Here is a 19428-nt window from a genome sequence, read left to right as displayed (position 1 = left end):
AGTCAAGGTATATCACACGGAGATCTGAATGGTCAAGCAGCTGTTTCAAAACCCAGTCATAGTGTTGTAAGAGCTGTGTGAAGCAGCTTCTTCCTGGACGGAAGCCATGCTGAGTATAGTTAAGTAGGTCATTTTCTTCTACGAACATTATCAACTTCTTTCTGATTATTCACTCCACGACTTTACTAATATGCAAAGTCAGAAAGATTGGCCGGTAGTTTTTGGCCTCTGCTCTGCTTCCATCTTTGTGGATAGGGCATATAATACTTTCTTTCAGCTTTTTAGGAGGTATACCACTTGCAAGGAAACTTTGGAAAAGTATCTGAAGTGGTTTCGTTAAAGCCTGCTTACATGACTTTAGGAGATAATAGTTGGGAAGCCATTAGGATCAGTGGTGGAGCATGAGCTCATGTCATCTATGGCCGCTGTTACATATGTTTCCTCAGTGTTGATGTAATCGATGGCTGGCGCCTCCTTTCTTAGAGTTGCAATATCAAAGAATTCAGCTGGATTTTTATCTGCATGAAGCCGAGAGTGGGGGGGGGGGGGACGTGAAGACACTTTTAAATTGTTCGCTGGGTCCGCCGTCAGTGAGTCATTCCCTTGGAACAATGGTCCTGTCTTATAGTGTATTGTAACTGTTTCCTTTGCGAATTTATAGAAAGCTTTCGGATTTGTATTTATGCTTTCCACAGCCCTTTTCCCTCTATCTGCACTTTCCCTTTCGTGAGAGAGATTGATCTTGATTTCAGTTTCTAGGAGCGCCCGTGTTAAGATAGTCCTCTCTCTATCTTTCAGTTGCCTATTCAGCCGCTTTGAGGTCCTTGACCTGCGTCTCATGAGGATTTTTCTGTCCTTGGGAATCTTGTTTGACAGTGCCCACGCCTTTCTTTCTGGGATATATTTAGTGCATGTAGCTTGCACTGTTGACATAAACTGATTGAGTTTCAGATCAATATTGGATCAATGTTTTGCATACACAGAATGTTGGACCATATATATATGCATATATATACATATGTATATATATAGATATATACATATGCATATAAATATATATATATGTATATATATATACATATGTATATGTATATATACATACACATATGTATATGTATATATGTATATATATATATATATACACATATGTATATGTATATATGTATATATATACACATATGTATATGTATATATGTATATATATACACATATGTATATATACATACGTGTATATATATATATGTATATATATGTATATATATATGTATATATATATATATATATATATATATATATATATACATGTGTATATTTATATATATATACACTTTTGTATATATACATGCATGCGTATATATATATATATATATATATATATATATATATATATATACTTATGTATATATATGTATATATACTAATACATCCATTTGTTGTTTACACCACCTGTCTTCGTCTGTTGGTTTTTCGTGAATTCTCCTATATATATGTATATATATACATACACATATGCATGTATTTATATACATATGTACATATACATATATCAAAAGAATGTGTTATAATAGTATTCCACAGCTCCAGTACGAACACTTCAGAGTACTTGGGTGTCGATCTGAAGACAGTGCAATCTGAAGACATGTATTGAGAGTGATAAAAATCAAACATCCAGGTGTTTGGAGAGATCACTAGTGATGGGGGCGTTATGCCTCCATTCATCTTCCTACACGGCTTCAGACTCATAGAGGCCTACATCAAGTGCCTGGTGGAGGTAGTGCTGCACTGGGTCAAGAGGGTGGTTACTGGAAGACCATGTGCCTGGCAACAGGACTCTGCACGATACCACACAAGCAGGAACACCCAGTTATGGCTGTCAGACAATTTCTGCAACCACATCAAACCTAACATCTACCCACCTAACTCCCCAGACTCCAACCCACTTGATTATAATGTATGGGGCGCAGTTGAGAGAGAGGCTAACAAAACTCCTTGTAACGCCATAGATAAACTGAAGACAAGGATTATGGTAGCATTCACCAACTTAAATAAGAAGATAGTCCAGAAGAGTTGCAGGAGATTCTCAAGTCGTCTGGAGGTCGTGGTTGAAGCCAATGGCGATTTTATTGAATAAATATACTGTTTAGTATTTCAAGATATTTTTATGCAATTTTGGTAAATATATCTGTTAAAATGAGATGCCAGTGTTATTTTCATTCTTGCGTAATTTAGACGACAGTTTATTCACTGCACCCTGTATATATATATATATGTATATATGTATATGTATATATATATGTATATATATATATATGTATGTATGTGTGTGTGTCAGTGTCTCTGTGAATATATATATATGTGTATATATATATGTATATATACGTATATATATGTATATATGTATACATATATATATACACACATATATATCTATATATATATATATATATACATATATATGTATATACACATGCATATACGTACACATACCCCACACATATATATATGCATGTATGTATGTATGCATTTATGCATGCAGGTATGTATTATATAAGTACATAAAGGCAATAAATATTCATTTGCGTATATTACAGCAAAAACTAAATACATATAAATACATTTTCCCATCTTTAGCAAACACTTGCGGATTAGCGACTACAAAAGTTGAACATCTGCTAGACTATCAAACGCCGGCGCCCTTAAATCTTAATCTGCTTTATCGTATTGTAATTCTCGGAAAATAAAAGAAAGTTAATAAATAAAGGATTCTACAAACTCGGTGTTTCGCCATTTAATAAAACATAATGTTCATTTTCCTAATAGTCACGTACAGAGAATTAATAAAGATTGAGAAAAACCTTTGCTGTCATCGAGTTAACCTTCTCTGTCGCTGAAATGGCTCATACTGTTGTCAGTGTTGAATTTCCAGGATAGTGCATTTCAAAAGACAATGAATAAATAGCTACAGACGTGGAGGAAGAAGTTTGCTTCTCAACCACATGGTTTCGGGTTCAGTCCTACTGCGTGGCACCTTGGGCAAGTGTCTTCTTCTATAGCCTCGGGCCGACCAAAGTCTTGTGAGTGAATTCAGTAAACTGAAACTGAAAGCCCGTCGGGTGTGTGTATGTCACGTGATAGACCAGGTTATCAGATGTTGTTAGAAATCGCTGGTCACAATGCGCATTTTCATTGTTTTAGCCTTCAAATGACACCACTTCGAAAGGGGGACTGAAGCAAAGTGATCTAAATTGTTTTGCTTAAGAACACAACGCGCCGCTCAGTCAAGGAATCGAACCCACGATCTTGCGATCATGAGTGCAACAGCCTTACCACCAGGCCACGCGCCTTCAGATATTTCACACACACACACACACACACACACACACAAACACACACACAAACACACACACACACACACACACACACACACACACACACATGATGACTCTCCCGTATACATGAATCCATTAACCACTCTATTGACAAATATACACGTGCATAATTTTTCTGACTTATGAATTCCAAAATACACACACACACACACACACACGCACACACACACACACATACACACACACACACACACACACACACACACACACACACACACACACACACACACACACATGATGACTCTCCCGTCGAAGATGACGTATGTGTGTTCTACGTTTGCCGAACGCCCTGCACAAGTGATTTGTTTATAGTGATCGAATGATCGTGCCGCACATTAGCTCACTCTCTCTCCATCAAATCGGCATTGCCTGGACAGGTACACAATGTGCCATGCGTCAGGTGTCGAAGTCACTTCAGAGCAGCATGGGATAAAGCGCCATCGAGAGTGCAAAATCCTAACCACTTAGCCATGAGTCCTCATATATCTATGTGTGTGTGTTTTTGTGTCTGTATTTGTCCCCCCAATACCACTTTACAATCGGTGTTGCTGTGTGTGTGTACGTCCCCGTAACTTAGCGGTTCGGCAAAACTGCCCGATAGAATAAACATTAGGCTTAAAAATAAGTCCTTTGGTCGATTTGTTCAGCTAAATTCCTTCAAGGCGGTGCTCCAGCATAGCCGCAGTCAAATGACTGAAACAAGTAAAAGATAACAAAAAGATAAGTAAGTATTGATGATGGAACATTATATTTAGTATAAAAATGAATATTTTTTTCATCTTTTATTTAGGAGACTACGTAGTGTCCCTGACCCCTTCGGTGCCTCCGAACCTGGTAGGTGGGAAGGAGACAGGTATCCTGAAGCCTGAGTTCAGGCTCGAATACTGGCAACAAGGAGGAATAATCTCCGCTGAAAGCACTTAAGGTGCCAGTTGGTGGCGATAAATCGGGTGATGGATTAAGCCCATCTCCCAAGTAGACAATGTTATAATTTGAAACCAGAACGCCCAGATTCGGAACAAATACCGCAATGCATCGGGTTGAAGATTCGGAACAAATACCACAGTGTATCGCGTTCAACTAGTGCATATTTTATTGATCCCGAAAGGATAAAATGTAAAGTCGACCTCGGCAGAGTTTGAACTCAGAACACAAAGACGGACGAAACGCCGCTAAGCATTTTTTCCCGGCGTGCTTACGATTCTGCCAGCTCACCGCTTTTGTATTACAAAACATATTGCTGTCTAGATCCCCTGCATATCATCATCATCATCACCACCGTCATCATCCGGTCGAGCGACTTACCCGGACCAAAGCATCTCGATTCAGCTATGCAGCATGAACGTCTGGCTTGGATTTTAGCCACACTTGTCTTTGACGAACATCTCATCTTACATACACCACAACAGATAATAGCAGTAATTCATTAACTGAACTGGTAGGTTCTGGCTGTTGGTATTTTGTTATCTGTTCATCCGATCAGTATCTGGTGACGCTTACCATTGATTCAGTAAGATTAGTTTGCCGAAATAGTTCATGGCTTTTATCCTGCGTCACATGATTTCAACCCTGGCTCGTGGGGGTGGTTACATGTTATTTAATCCTTAACTGGGCCCCTAACAGGATCAATTACTCCTGGTCAGAGTAGACTTGGGGACAATAGTGACTAAGAGGTGATTCCGCATTCCTCAAAACACCGGAACTCTCAAACCAGGGCCCTCTGCAAGATGTAGCTTGAAGCCATACCCAGAATACGCACACCAGGGCCAACAATTTTTGGAGAAGGATAAGTCTGTTACATCGACCCCATTATTCAACTGGTACTTATTTTATCGACTCCAACGGGATGAAAGGTAAAGTCGACCTCGGTAGAATTTGAACTCTGAACGTGATGACGGACGAAATGCCACTAAATATTTTTTCCGGTGTGCTAAAAATTCTGCCAGCTCACCGCCTTCGCACCTATGTATATTAAAAATACAACGTGAAATAAAGTGTCTTGCTCAAGGACAGAACGCGCAGCCAGGAATCGAACTCCCGACCTTACGATCGTAATCCGAACACCTTAACCACTAAGCAACGCGCCTTTACTATGGCGATTCGGCAAAAGAGGCCAATTGAATAGGTACTGGACTTGAAAATAAGTCCTGGGGTCGATTTGTTCCACTGAACTATTCAAGGCGGTGTCCCAATAACTGAAGCAAGTAAAAGATTAAAGATACAGAAAGACGAGACGGTTATAGCTGGAACAGCTTTGTTCATGGATCTTCTTTACCAAGGGTGACTGGGACTAACAACAACAACAACAACAGTTACCGTCATAAGGTAGTAGTGGTAAAGATGGTAGCAGCGATTGAGAAGGTGGAGTGTTAACAAAGGCGGTGGAAAATTTACAACGGTGGTTCTGATGGTGGTAGTAATAACCCTTTCTACTAGCAAAGTGTGGAGGCGCAATGGCCCAGTGGTTAGGGCAGCGGACTCACGGTCATAGGATCGCGGTTTCGATTCCCAGACCGGGCATTGTGAGTGTTTATTGAGCGAAAACACCTAAAGCTCCCCGAGGCTCCGGCAGGGGATGGTGGCGAACCCTGCTGTACTCTTTTACCACAACTTTCTCTCACTCTTACTTCCTGTTTCTGTTGTGCCTGTAATTCAAAGGGTCAGCCTTGTCACACTGTGTCACGCTGAATATCCCCGAGAACTACGTTAAGGGTACACGTGTCTGTGGAGTGCTCAACCACTTGCACGTTAATTTCACGAGCAGACTGTTCCGTTGATCGAATCAACTAGAACTCTCGACGTCGTATGCGACGGAGTGCCAACAACTAGCAAAGTGATTACGGTGACAACGGACAGCATGCCTTGCAGTATTTGTTTCAGATCTCTTGCATTCTGGGTTTAAATCTGGCCTTTTGTCACTGGCGATAACTGGATGGCCTTGGAATGCAAATGGATGCTCAAGATCTATGCATTCAACGAACACTATATGTATATATTTATGTGTGTTTGTCTTTGTGTTTGCTCTTCACCACCGCTTGACTACAGATGCTGGTTTTTATACGTCCCATTAACTTAGCGGTTCGGCATGAAGTACGATAGAATAAGTAACAGACTTAAACTGAACAATAATAAGTACTGGGGTTGTTTCGTTCGACTACAAACCTTTCAAGGTGGTGGCCTAGCATGGCCGCAGTCCATAATGCACACACGCACATGCACACACAAGTAAGTAGACATGCGAAAGAAAAAGGGACTCAACATATTTAGCAGGCGTTACATGTATTATTTAAAACAGTTTGATTTGGTTTTATGCTTAGATAACTGTTTCAAATAATAATAATGATAATAATAATAATAATAATAATAATAATAATAATAATAATAATGATAATAATAATAATAATAGTATATGTGTGTGTCTGTGTGTATGTGTATATATATATATATATATATATATATATATATATTTATACACACAGACACACACACACATATATATATACACACACACACACACAAATATACATACACACACACACACACACATATATCATTATTATTGTTATTATTATTATCGTTATTATTTGACGTTTATTATTAGTATTACGTTTAACTTGTACTGTTAAACATGCCAATATATTGGAAACAAAGCAGCATAATCTAAATTACACATCCGCGTGAAATAAATAATGACACACTCACACATACACATACTCATGTATATGTACATGTATGTGTGCGTGTATATCTGAAAAAGCAGGTAAGTGTATACAGATGTATAGTATCCTTCAGACATTGCTTCTTACAAATGCCATGTTCTTTTTCTCTTTATTCAGGGTGGTATATACGTGGTCCAGCTATTAGATACTTATGGCGCCCCAATATCTATATTGTTTGTTGTCTTTCTGGAATCCGTAGCAGTTTCTTGGATTTACGGTAAATATCTATCTATCTATCTATCTATCTATCTATCTATCTTGCAAGCTAACAAGGTACATGTTATATATATATATATATATATATATATATATATATATATATATATATATATATATATCGTGAGAATTTACAAAAAAACAAAAAAAAACAAAAGACGAAGACGGGTGTGTAAACAACAAACAGATGTATTAGTTTAACGCTCGGGAAGTGAGAAAGTCTTTTGCTTTTCGACACAAATAAACAGAGAGAGAAAATAAAAAGAGGTTTAGTGGCTAGTGAAGTATCAATAATATTAATACAAAAACCTTTTGCTTTTGTACGTACCTGCTGTTTGCTTCACACTTACTTCAAAGAAGTGGCAAAGCGAAAGAGAGGAGGACAGAGAGGAAGTAAGAGAAAGAGAGAGTATGAGAGAAAGAAACAGTGAAAGAGACAGTGAATGGTGACGGCATTCGTTTCGTGTTTTTAAATGTTTATCACATCGCAAAAGAAGTAGATACATAGATATATATACACATTATTAAATCAAAAGCGAGAGAGAAGAGGGACACACAGGAAGTGAAAGAGAAAGAGAGAAACTAAGAGAGACAGCAGATACATAAATCCAAAGAAAAGTTCAAACATAGATACATACACACAGCAAATATTGGATGTCAATTTCACTTTTCATTACCACACGAGGATAAAATTAACTCACAAATGGCTGAGAGCTCTGCAGACATGCATAACAGAATTACTATCCCACTCATCACCCAGCGGAACATCTCAAATGTAGTAGCTGGAAAGAATAGTGCTGCACAGTTCTTGACTGATATTCATTTACGGCTGAGCAGAATGAGCTACGTGAAATGAAGTCTTTCGCTCAACATGTCACCAAGTCTATGAATCGAACCTGTAACTTTATGATCGTGAACCTGTGACTTCGCTGGCTGTGTGGTAAGAAGTTTGCTTCTCAACCACATGTTTCCAGGTTCGATCACACTGCGTTGCGCCTTGGGTGTTTTTTTTTTTATTATAGTCCGAGCCGAGCAGAGTCTTGGGGTGGATGTGGCAATGGAAACTGAATGAAGTACGTAGTATATATATATATATATATATATATATATATATATATATATATATATATATATATATGGTTAGGTTATATTCTGTTAAGAACGTAGTAGAGTACGGTATGAAGCTCGTTCACCTGCAGATTTCACCCAGTGCTATCCAACAGTAGTATTATAACTACTGCCAGATTTGCGTTGGGGCTTCTGTAGAGTGTGAATAGATAATTGAATAAGTTGGAGTCAACAAGATGAAACAAGATCTCATAATGCAGGGAAACGGTTACATAACTAAATACCTGCGGACCTGGAGAATTACATTGTGTGGAAACATTTGTAGTGATTACAAATAAATGTTCCTTTGTACTTGTTGTTGACTCCAACTTATTTAATGATATATGTATGTATGTATATATATATATATATATATATATATATATATATATATATAAATTAAACAAAGGGGTAAAAAATTGGATATCAATTAATATCAATTTAATACCAGGTAACTAGCACATTAAAAGAATCAGGGAGATTCAGAAAAAATATCTGAGATCTCAAGGATTATTGTATATGTTTATATAAAAATATATACGAGTATATATAAAGGAGGCAATTAGGTGGACTGCTAATGTGCTAGAAGAAGATCACATGTCATGTGTCTACTAAGACCGAATAATTTAGGGAGTTTTTGTTGCTTCGCTAAATTCCCTTTGAGAATTATTCGGTCTTAGTAGACATATGACATGTGATCTTCTTCTAGCACATTAGCAGTCCACCTAATGGCCTCCTTTTTATATACTCGTATATATTTTTATATAAACATATATATATATATATATATATATATATATATATATGTATGTATGTATGTATGTATGTATGTATGTATGTATGTATGTATGTATGTATGTATGTATGTATGTATATATATATATACATATATATATACGAGCGCGCTTGAGTCGTCTAAGAGACCAAAAGTCAAGGAAAAGATGCACTCGTATATCTGCTAAAAGAGTGGGTATATTACCCGAAATATATAGTATTATATATCCATCGTAGCAGCTGATCTTACCAACCAGTTTCATGCAAGTAAACCAATGGAGTGGTAGGTAACAATACGATTATATAACCTTACGCACATCAGAGTTAGCCGATATGAAAGGGAATATGACGACTCTGTGTTGTGGCAGACAGAAACTGAAAGTGCTGTAGTCCACACCGCCCTTCTCTTTAAACGTTAAGACCATAGTAGGTAACATCTTCCTTAGTTTAGTTGATACTTCCCCTGTACTAATGGATTCAATAAAATATTTAATAGGCTTACCCTAAGACTATCCTTTAGCTATGCACCTAGCGTAAAAAAAAAAAAAATTGTAGGTAGGCCTACACCCGAGGCAGAGGTAGGATGCTCATGTAGAGGTAACACAAAAAAGTCGCCATATTCCCTTTCATATCGGCTAAATCTGATGAGCGTAAGGTTATATAATCGGATTGTTACCTAACACTCCATTGGTTTCCTTGCGTGAAATCGATTGGAAAAATCAGCCGTGATGGATATATAATATAATATAATATATATATATATATATATATATATATATATATATATATATATATATATATATATATATATATATATATATATATATATATATATACATATATGCGTATGTGTGTTTATCTGCCAAAATGTTGATTTATGTCTGTCTGCTTGCTTGTCTGTCTGTCTATCTATCTATCTATCTATCTATCTATCTATCTATCTATCTATCTATCTATCTATCGTCTTTTACATTGATATTCATGAACTATGTAAATATACGCAAACAAATAGCATTTGGTATTTTAATTGGGTGAAGGTATTTGTATTGAATTTATTTTGTTTACTCTAAATGGCATTTGTATTAATGATGATCTGTTTCTAAAAGCTCAGGGTCAATTTTGGTATAAGGTACTTCAAGAAATGTGCAGTAGAGGTTAAAGTCGAAAACGGCGAGTGAGAATTTTTTTACTAAAAAAGCATTAGTAAATATATTAAACCTTTGTGAATTGACATACATACACAGGTGCATACATACATAGACAAGTTCATGCATGTATATATATCATACATACATGCATATATACAAATATTAGGTCTGCACAATCGCATACTTAGCGTGGGAGGTTATTTCATTGAATTTACGATAAATACTAGACTCAAACATTAATGTTATAGATATGATTCTCGTTAAATAACTGGTTATTCCTGTAATCGTTGTCACTGAAAAAAAAAGAAACCGTTATTCTAGATCATAGGTGATATGTCACTAACTTTAGTTCACTATGCAGAGATTTGCTTCAAACAACGTGTTATGACACATCAACAAAAACAGTGACAATGGGAGAGAAGCAGCAACGAGAAATGAAAGAGAATTTTATTAATTGTAGCTATAAGAGGAATCGACGCCATAAGAGAACTCCCACTGTTAATAACATGAATACACTGAAACTAGAAAATATACTGGGGTGAAATTCACTCAGAGGTATGTTACTTTATTATAAATATTTGCACAATATAACACATGCAAATAGCATTTGTTGAAAGCAGGAGGAGGGTTAACGACTAATTTATTTAAAAAAATAACAAGACAAATTTTATTCCGCAAATATCACGTGAACATGAACCTAAAACAGTTATGACTATAGTTATTATTATTGATTTTATCAGGTTCGTTCTTATTCCTGGTAGAATTTATGTGGGTAGCGGGTTACTACCTGCAACCTTAGGTATCCACAAGCTTTCAATAGTCTTTCAAGAACTTGAAGACCCTCCCGATAGTCTCCGCTGTCCCTAAGCGGCAAACATTCTGTAGAAGCTCTACAGGACATTCTATCTCAATTTCCTTCAAGTATTTGTCTATATATTTTCTTACAGTTCACAATGCACCAATTATTAAAGGCACAACGTTTACAGTTTCTTGCAATTTCAAATTTTAAGGGATTATATGTCTTTTGCTTTTCATCCTCTTTCTTTACAAACCTGGGATCAAATGGGCATGATGGATCAACTAGTAAGCAGCTTCGCTTTTCCTTGTCTATTACTGTCATGTCTAGTCTGTTATTTTTCTAGTTTCTTATTCATTTGAATCGGAAAATCCCACAAAATTTTGCATTTCTCCACCTCCAGCATTATTATTATTATTATTATTATTATTATTGAGTGAGAGAGCAGTGCATGCCATCAAAGTGACACTGGGGTAAACTATAACGAAGCCCAATATACCCATCATGACTACCCGTCTGACAAGGGTACACCAGGCACATGCATCACAACGATATGTACGTGACATGGTGATCTCATATCAAGACAAACAGCGCATGACCGTGCAGGTGGGGCCCAGTTAGAATTTTGTTCAGGTCGAGTAGCCCACCCCGCTCAAAAGGTCCCTGAATAAGGTTCGTTTAAGGATGTTGAGCAAAACACCCATGTTTTCAAAGGTGAATTATTGAAACCCCCCAAAATTCTTCTCAACATATGGCTATGATGCGCCCCCTCTACTTCTGCTCATGATCGGAGATGCACATATCGTCACCAAGGGACATGCTCAACTGGTTAAGGTCAAACAATTCACAAGTAAATCTGTGGTATTAAGCAGAATATTTGCTGTAGCCCATCTTTTATACCAAGACAAAACAATGTACATGATCACAGTTCCAATCAGTTAAGATCAGAAGCCATGAGAGCCACTGCCTGGTACTATTATTATTATTATTATTATTATTATTATTATTATTATTATTATTATTATTATTATTATTATTATTATTGAGTGAGACGGCAGAGCATGCCATCATGTGACACTGGGGTATAAATATACGAAGCCCGGTATACCCATCATGACTACCCGTCTGATAAGGGTACACCAGGCACATGCGTCACACTTATATATGCGCGACAAGGTGATCTCACATCAAGATAAACAGCGCATGACCTTGAAGGTGGGGCCCAGTTACAATTTTCTTCAGGTCGAGTAGCCCATCCTTCTCTAAAGGTCCCTGAATAAGGCTTCTTTAAGGATGTTGAATGAAACACCCATGTTTCCAGAGGTGAATTATTCAAACTCCAAAGACTACCTCTCAACACATGGCTATGATGCTCCCCCACTACTTCTGCTCGTGATCAAAGATGCACATATTGTCAGTCACTAAGGGATATGCTCAACTGGTTAAGATCTAGCAACTGACAAGTAAATCTGTGGTACTGAGCAGTAAATTATTATTATTATTATTATTATTATCATTATTATTATTATTATTATTACCATACTGTCACTATTATCATTAATATTACAATCAATAATCATTATTCTAGGAGTGAACAGATTTAGTGATGATATCGAATCCATGATCGGTACCCGCCCAGGTATCTTCTGGCGTGGCTGTTGGGCGGTGGTCAGCCCAGTCTTCTTGTTGGCAAGTATTTAATTATCTATATTTCAACACAATTCCACCAAAAGACTAATTGAAAACATATGTATGAATGTACGAATGTATGGTATGTATCTATACCTAACTACCTACATTTCTGTCCGTATTCTATCTATCTATCTATCTATCTATCTATCTATCTATCTATCTATCTATCTGTGTGCATATGTGTATGTATGTATATGTATATATATATGTATATATATATATATATATATATATATATATATATATATATATATATATATATATAATTTTATTTAAAAGAGTTCCAACTCTGTCTGTTTTTTATGTTTTATTTATATTCTTGTAAAATTAATGTGGGATATAGAATATGGAATATATAATATATAATATAAAAATGGATGGTACAATGAAATGAAGTATTGAATGTCTTATTGAATATATGGAATATGTCTTATTGAATATATGAAATATTGAGTGTTCAATATAAAGGATCATATGCTATGCATTTAAATTGATGTAATGATTGCATTACTCAATTAGAGTCGTTTGAAACGATCGTACTGCATTACCTCTGAATATCCTGTTGCGTGTTTTGATTTTAATCACCTTATTTTGAAATTGTTTTGAAATTGTATGGATAATACTGTACTAAATTCTGGTGCCTCAACTTAAGTACCTAATTCATCTGAACACACACACACACACACACACACACACACACATATATATATATATATAGTTTTAGGGAAAAGGACCAAGGTCAATGAACTCATCGATGAAAATTCACTGTCACATATAGAAAAATTAATAGTTAAAAGCACAATAAATGAGTATAATATAATACAAAGTAAATATCATAAGATAAAGATAATAAAATGAATACACGTGTTTCATAACTAATTTTCAAATAGAAAAGAAATTTAAATCGATTATCCGAATGTTGTCGTAATTCAAACTTGAATTTGAATTACGACATTTGGATAAGTACTGTTTTTATTTTGCTAAACGATTTTATAACGTTTTAAAAATAATATGTATTCTTGTATTTTATATTATTCAATTGTTTTTTTTAAAGATATTTTTTAATCGATACTTTATTTAACACTAAATTATATAGAAATTAGAGTATCAGTTCAACATAATACAAAACTTCGATTTGATTAGGGTTGAAATATTTTCGATTAATACTATTTGACAAATAACTAGTCTTTATTGTTTATAATATCGTTAAAAGTTTTATTTTTATTAAGACTTAAGCTATATAAAGTTTAATCTTTCATTCATAATAATTTTTTCATTCATAATTTTTCATTCATAATTTTTTCATCCATATTTTAATTTTTATTTCTAATTAACCTTTCGTTCTGATTCTTACGTTTAAGTTTCAGTTTGAACTGCAAAAACATTTTACTTTGTTTATATCATCGTTTGAAAAAAAAAAAGTATTCTTGTATTTTTTTATTATTCAATTGATTTTTAATGATAATTAAATAAGCGTTTTTAGTCTTAAATAGTCTAGCTTTAACTATTGCATCGTTTAAATATGTGCTAATATTATCTTTATTATTATTTTAACCTTAAACTTCGTTCAAATTGTATTTAAAACGATAAAAAATTATTTAAACTGGTTTTTGTATATAATATACCTGTTAGCATATATTATAATGGATGTAGAGTTGATTATGGAATGTTTATTATTTTAATATTTATAATAATATTTTTCTATCTTTATACAATAAGTATTTTGTATAAATTCATTTGGTACTTATTGTTGGTTGATATATACATTTATTTATTTATCTATTTATTATTATTATTATTATTATTATTATTATTATTATTATTATTATTATTATTGTATTTTGACAATTTTTCTATATGTGACAGTGGATTTTCATCGATGAGTTCATGAACCTTGGTTCTTTTCCCTAAAACGATATATTTATATATATTTTACTCTGTGAAACTTAATTTAATTTTAATTTTTAATAAATTGATTTTAATTGAGATTTTACCTGTAATCTTGGATTTTATCCCTAATATATATATATATATATATATATATATATATATATATATGTATGTGTGTATGTACGTACGCATATATATATATATGTGTGTGTGTGTGTGTGTGTGTGTGTGTGTTTGCATAAAATAGCTCTGCTATACATAAACAATAAAAGTATAAATTTATCTTATATTTTTGGCTCTGTAATGTTTGTTCTCGACAATAAATATGTATATATATATATATTGTTTCCCCTGTATCCTTTCCACAGATGTTATTCACTTTATCTGTCGTGAGCGACAGTGGCCCAGTGTACGGAACTTATCAATACCCGTCGTGGTCTATCGGAATTGGTTGGATTATAGTGTGTTCTTCTTTAATATGCATTCCGCTTTATGTAATATATAAATTCTTCACATTGGAAGGATCAGTGTGTGAGGTAAGTATAAATCATTTACAACTTCTATTTCAACATCTATGCAGCCCTAATTGACGCTAGCTATGTGTTTTCGATACGAGCCGTATCATGCCGTTAAGACGAATCGCTTGACAATGACGTGACTCTGGCTTTGATCTTTACTTGGTATTAAAGTGCCTGCTCGCATGATATCGGTGTCTGCTGAAGCCGTGTCACTGAGTTTCTAAGCTGATGGACTCGTTCTTGATTCGTCGCCTTTATAGGATTTCATTCTGTTGCAAGTATTTATATAAAACCTCCCGTCTAAAGATAGCCGAAAGCTCAAGAATCGGAGAGATTTGCTTGCAGAAGTTCATAGGAGATGATCTTATTCTGATTATGCCATTAAAACAATGTTTGTCTCAAACTTTATGTTCCAGGGCTTACCTTCAATATGAGCAGGACTGATGGTTCTGAAAATTCTCGGTCTCCTTCCTTGTGTATTTCAAGACGATGCCATATCGGAAGAGAACGAAGCCCTCGTCAATTTAACAGCAGTGTCCTTGTTTACGGGAATGTTACACACAGCGCATACAAACACAAACACTCTGACACACACATAATGTATGCAAGCATGTATGCACGTAGGCATGTATGTATGTGTGCATGTATGCGTCTATGTATGTGTGTATGCGTGTGCGCACATTGGTGTGTTTTATGCAATGTATTTATGCAACTGATGATATGTAAGTGCAGTTATGCGGGATGTAAATGACGAGTTTGCATATGGACAAATAATAACAAGCAGCCTGGTAGATGCGTGAAAATAACTGTTGACTGAAGCCTTTAAGCACGTAGACATTTTGCTCTCGTAAAATCACCAACTATCAGCAATTCATCGGTCTTCAACCGGGATTTAGACTTGAGTGGATCGTAGCCACACTAACACTGGACAATCTGCAGTGGAGATGTGTGGATGATGCCCTTGCACTGACCCATTCTTGAGGCTGAGTCGTAAAAATTCACCAAGCCTTTAACGCTGTCCGCAAAACATTAAGTTTGATTGTACAGACAAGAAGGCAATATTTCGAACGCAGTATAGCCGTGAAAATCGAAGAAAGATTGGGTATTGTTACCCTTATAAGATGGAAAAAAATTGTCACGGGACTTTCTGTTGTTTTCACGGCTGTACAATACGAAACACATTCCACGCTTCTAAAAACAAAATAAAAGTTTATGTACATGCATTGTTGTTGCATTAAGTTTGATATTAAATATCCAACAACGTTTCATTGTTCGATCTCATTGCTTCATTCCATTTACGTTGCACTCAAATCCAGTCATATTTGATGGAGAAGAAGAAAGCCGGATTTCTTCACCCTGATTCCGCACACTTTAATAGCATGACATACTGTATAGCAATGAACAAACTCCTGTCACATGGTTAGATGTGATTAGACTGTGCAGACAAGTTCTCTACGAAGTTTCGCTTGCATGTTGTCTGCTAGAAATTATGGATCATAATATTTGAAGCGTTTGTGTGCCACAGGGAGCAAACAAACAAGCAGATCATGCGATACTAATACCATTCAGAGACTAGTGAACTGCCAGTACTACGTAAATAGTAGCAGAGAAAAAAGAGAAAAATACAAAGGTGAAATTAATGATAAAGATTGTATATAGTCAGCAGATGAGATCCAGAGATTATCAGTATAGGAGACACATTGGGAAAATGATTCAAATTTAAACTCCGATGTCTTTAGGAGAGATCAATTTCACTGATAAACAATGGCTGTAAGAGGGATCAAATTTAGGAGGTATCGAGGCTAATATATTTAATTTGTTTGTCTGCATAATTGCCTATATATATATATATATATATATATAATAAGGCACTAAAAGAGAATGACTCTCCCCAGACACATCTCTCTCTTCTATCTTTTCTCTTGACAAAGAAAATATTTCTCCAGCGTTCGCTGTTTTACCCTCGTTCTAGTCTAACAACCCTCCATGTTTGTTTTCGTTCGGTTTCCTTGTATGTCTCCACTGTGCTGTTTCATCTTGATAGATGATAGCTGTCCCTTCAACATACATACCACACCCCATTACATTGCACAATCCATCCGTTGACGAGCCCTCAGATGACTTTTAAGACCAGCTACTGACTGACAAGGTTTAAAACAGATATTCAAATTTCTTCTACATCTTTACCCTTTGGAATTCGATTTTGAAAAGAATGTTTTTGTGAGCTAGCATGTCTTTTAAGTCCAGGCTTACAAGTTTTGTGACATATGACACAAGACGTAAGAAGCAGTTCTGGTTCAAGATCGTTACCTACCTGGGCATTTCGATTTTCATGACTTCATATGATTCACGTATCCTGCTTTTGACAATAGTACACGATCACACACACACGCGCGCGCGCATTCTACACGTATGTACCAAATAACATACTGTTAGCTATTGTTTCGTTGGTTGTGCATTTCTACGGGAAGGGAGAGAATAGCCTTGTCAAATGTAATTGTATAATAATTTTCATTTCTTTTTTCGTTAGTGAAATAAGTTTGAGTTTCATGGAATGCAGTGTATCATATACACTTTATGCATTTATTTAATTCATTTTCCTTTCTTGATTTAACTAAAAATCCTCAATACTTGTATTTAGCAGCGATTTCGATTGGGCTGAATATCTCCAGTACAAAGTAATTGAGTTTATTAATTACATTATATTATTTCAATGTGGAATGGGAGAGGAAAATTATAAAAAGTATCTTATTACGTCTCTCGATTTGATGTAATTTTGATACATTCAAATTTACATGGCATTTCGTTAAACTATGTATTTATTGTACTTAAGAAATATGCGCACTCACACGCAAACAAAAACACTACAAACACACACACATCACGATATATATATATATATATATATATATATATATATATATATATATATATATATATATATATATATATATATACATACACATATACATATAAACACCACACATTTACATATACATATATATAATGCCCATGATTTTATGTGTCAAATGTGTCAATATTTTTTTAATAATTTTTGCAGAGACTTAGGAAAATGATTCAACCGTCGGAGCTTCCAAAGCACGTGCAGCGACAAGAGGCCGAACCGATCTTTCTATGAGTGAATGGCCGCATCAATGTTCCATGTAAATTCCTATTTCGGTGACTGTCATCCAAAGAAGAGGAAAGAGAGTGAATCTAGAAGTGAGGAAACAGTTAGACGTCTGTGTCAAATTTGCACTGAGAGGGGAATCTATCTTTCTTCCCTTTTCTCCTTTTTCACAATTATGTGACTTAGTCTACGATGAAGACACAGAAAAGTTAATCAGTTCGACCTCTCAGCTATTGGGTTTTCTAACCTCTCTTACCTTTTGACTATATATTTGTTTTCGTATTCTATATTTTAATTTTTTTCCCTATCTTTTTGTATGTGTCAGTTGAGGTGGAACAAATCCCAGTTGTGTGAAGGAGATGAAATATTTGTTGTTAGTGACTTAAAAACAAACAAATTTTATCTGTGCTTTATAACGTCTTCTCTCTCCTTTCCGCCCCTTTCTCTCTCTCTCTTTCTCTCTCAAATACATTCGATATACCGTACTAAACAATATAGGTGCCGAATTACTCTCATCTCTAGCCTCGTTGTCGCGAGAATTAAAATAACGTCGTTATACATAGATTGAAGGACCGATTCTATTTCTTCTTGTGCTTGTTCTAGATCTTGCTTTATCTTCTTGATCTTTTCCTCCTCTATCATTATTTCAGCATTAACTGAATAAAGTACCAGTTAAATACAGGACTCAGTATAATGGCCTCTAGTGTCTATGATTGAAGTTATTATTTCATCATTGACTTTACAAGTTCCAATTCTCTTTTTGCCAATTGTCTTTTAGCTTTTCTCATTTTTTAAAAACTGCTTAATTATTTTCTTCAATTTCTTTACTTTCTTTCTCCCTAGTTAACTTCTTAAATATTCTCTTCCTTTTGGTATTCATTTCATCACTATGTTTAACTTCATCGCTTTGTTTTATCTCCTGCCTTCATTATCATCTTCTTTCTCTTCGCCCTCCTCTTCTGTCCCCTTCCTTTGTTCATTCTTCTCTTCATTATTATTTCATAATTATTTAACAATCTACCCTAAAATATTCTTATTCTGGACATCTT

The 19428-nt window shown here is 35.1% G+C and overlaps 1 protein-coding gene across 1 annotated transcript in view; it reads left to right on the top strand.

The window, feature by feature from the left end:
• The window catches only part of LOC106881266 (sodium-dependent serotonin transporter), a 150967-nt gene extending 132444 nt beyond the window's left edge, over window positions 1-18523 (top strand). Inside the window, exons 11-14 of the mRNA XM_089354025.1 lie at window positions 7226-7325; window positions 12738-12838; window positions 15100-15267; window positions 18311-18523. Of these exons, the coding sequence (XP_089210151.1) occupies window positions 7226-7325; window positions 12738-12838; window positions 15100-15267; window positions 18311-18388 (447 nt within the window). The 3' untranslated portion in view covers window positions 18389-18523. The remainder of the gene's footprint in view (window positions 1-7225; window positions 7326-12737; window positions 12839-15099; window positions 15268-18310) is intronic.
• The last annotated feature ends 905 nt before the right edge of the window (window positions 18524-19428 follow it).

Source organism: Octopus bimaculoides, chromosome 6 (assembly GCF_046866305.1).
Source record: "Octopus bimaculoides isolate indiv1 chromosome 6, ASM4686630v1, whole genome shotgun sequence".
Taxonomy (NCBI): Eukaryota; Metazoa; Mollusca; class Cephalopoda; order Octopoda; family Octopodidae; genus Octopus; species Octopus bimaculoides.
Note: the sequence above shows the minus strand (reverse complement) of the source record. Positions and strands in the feature narration are given on the sequence as shown.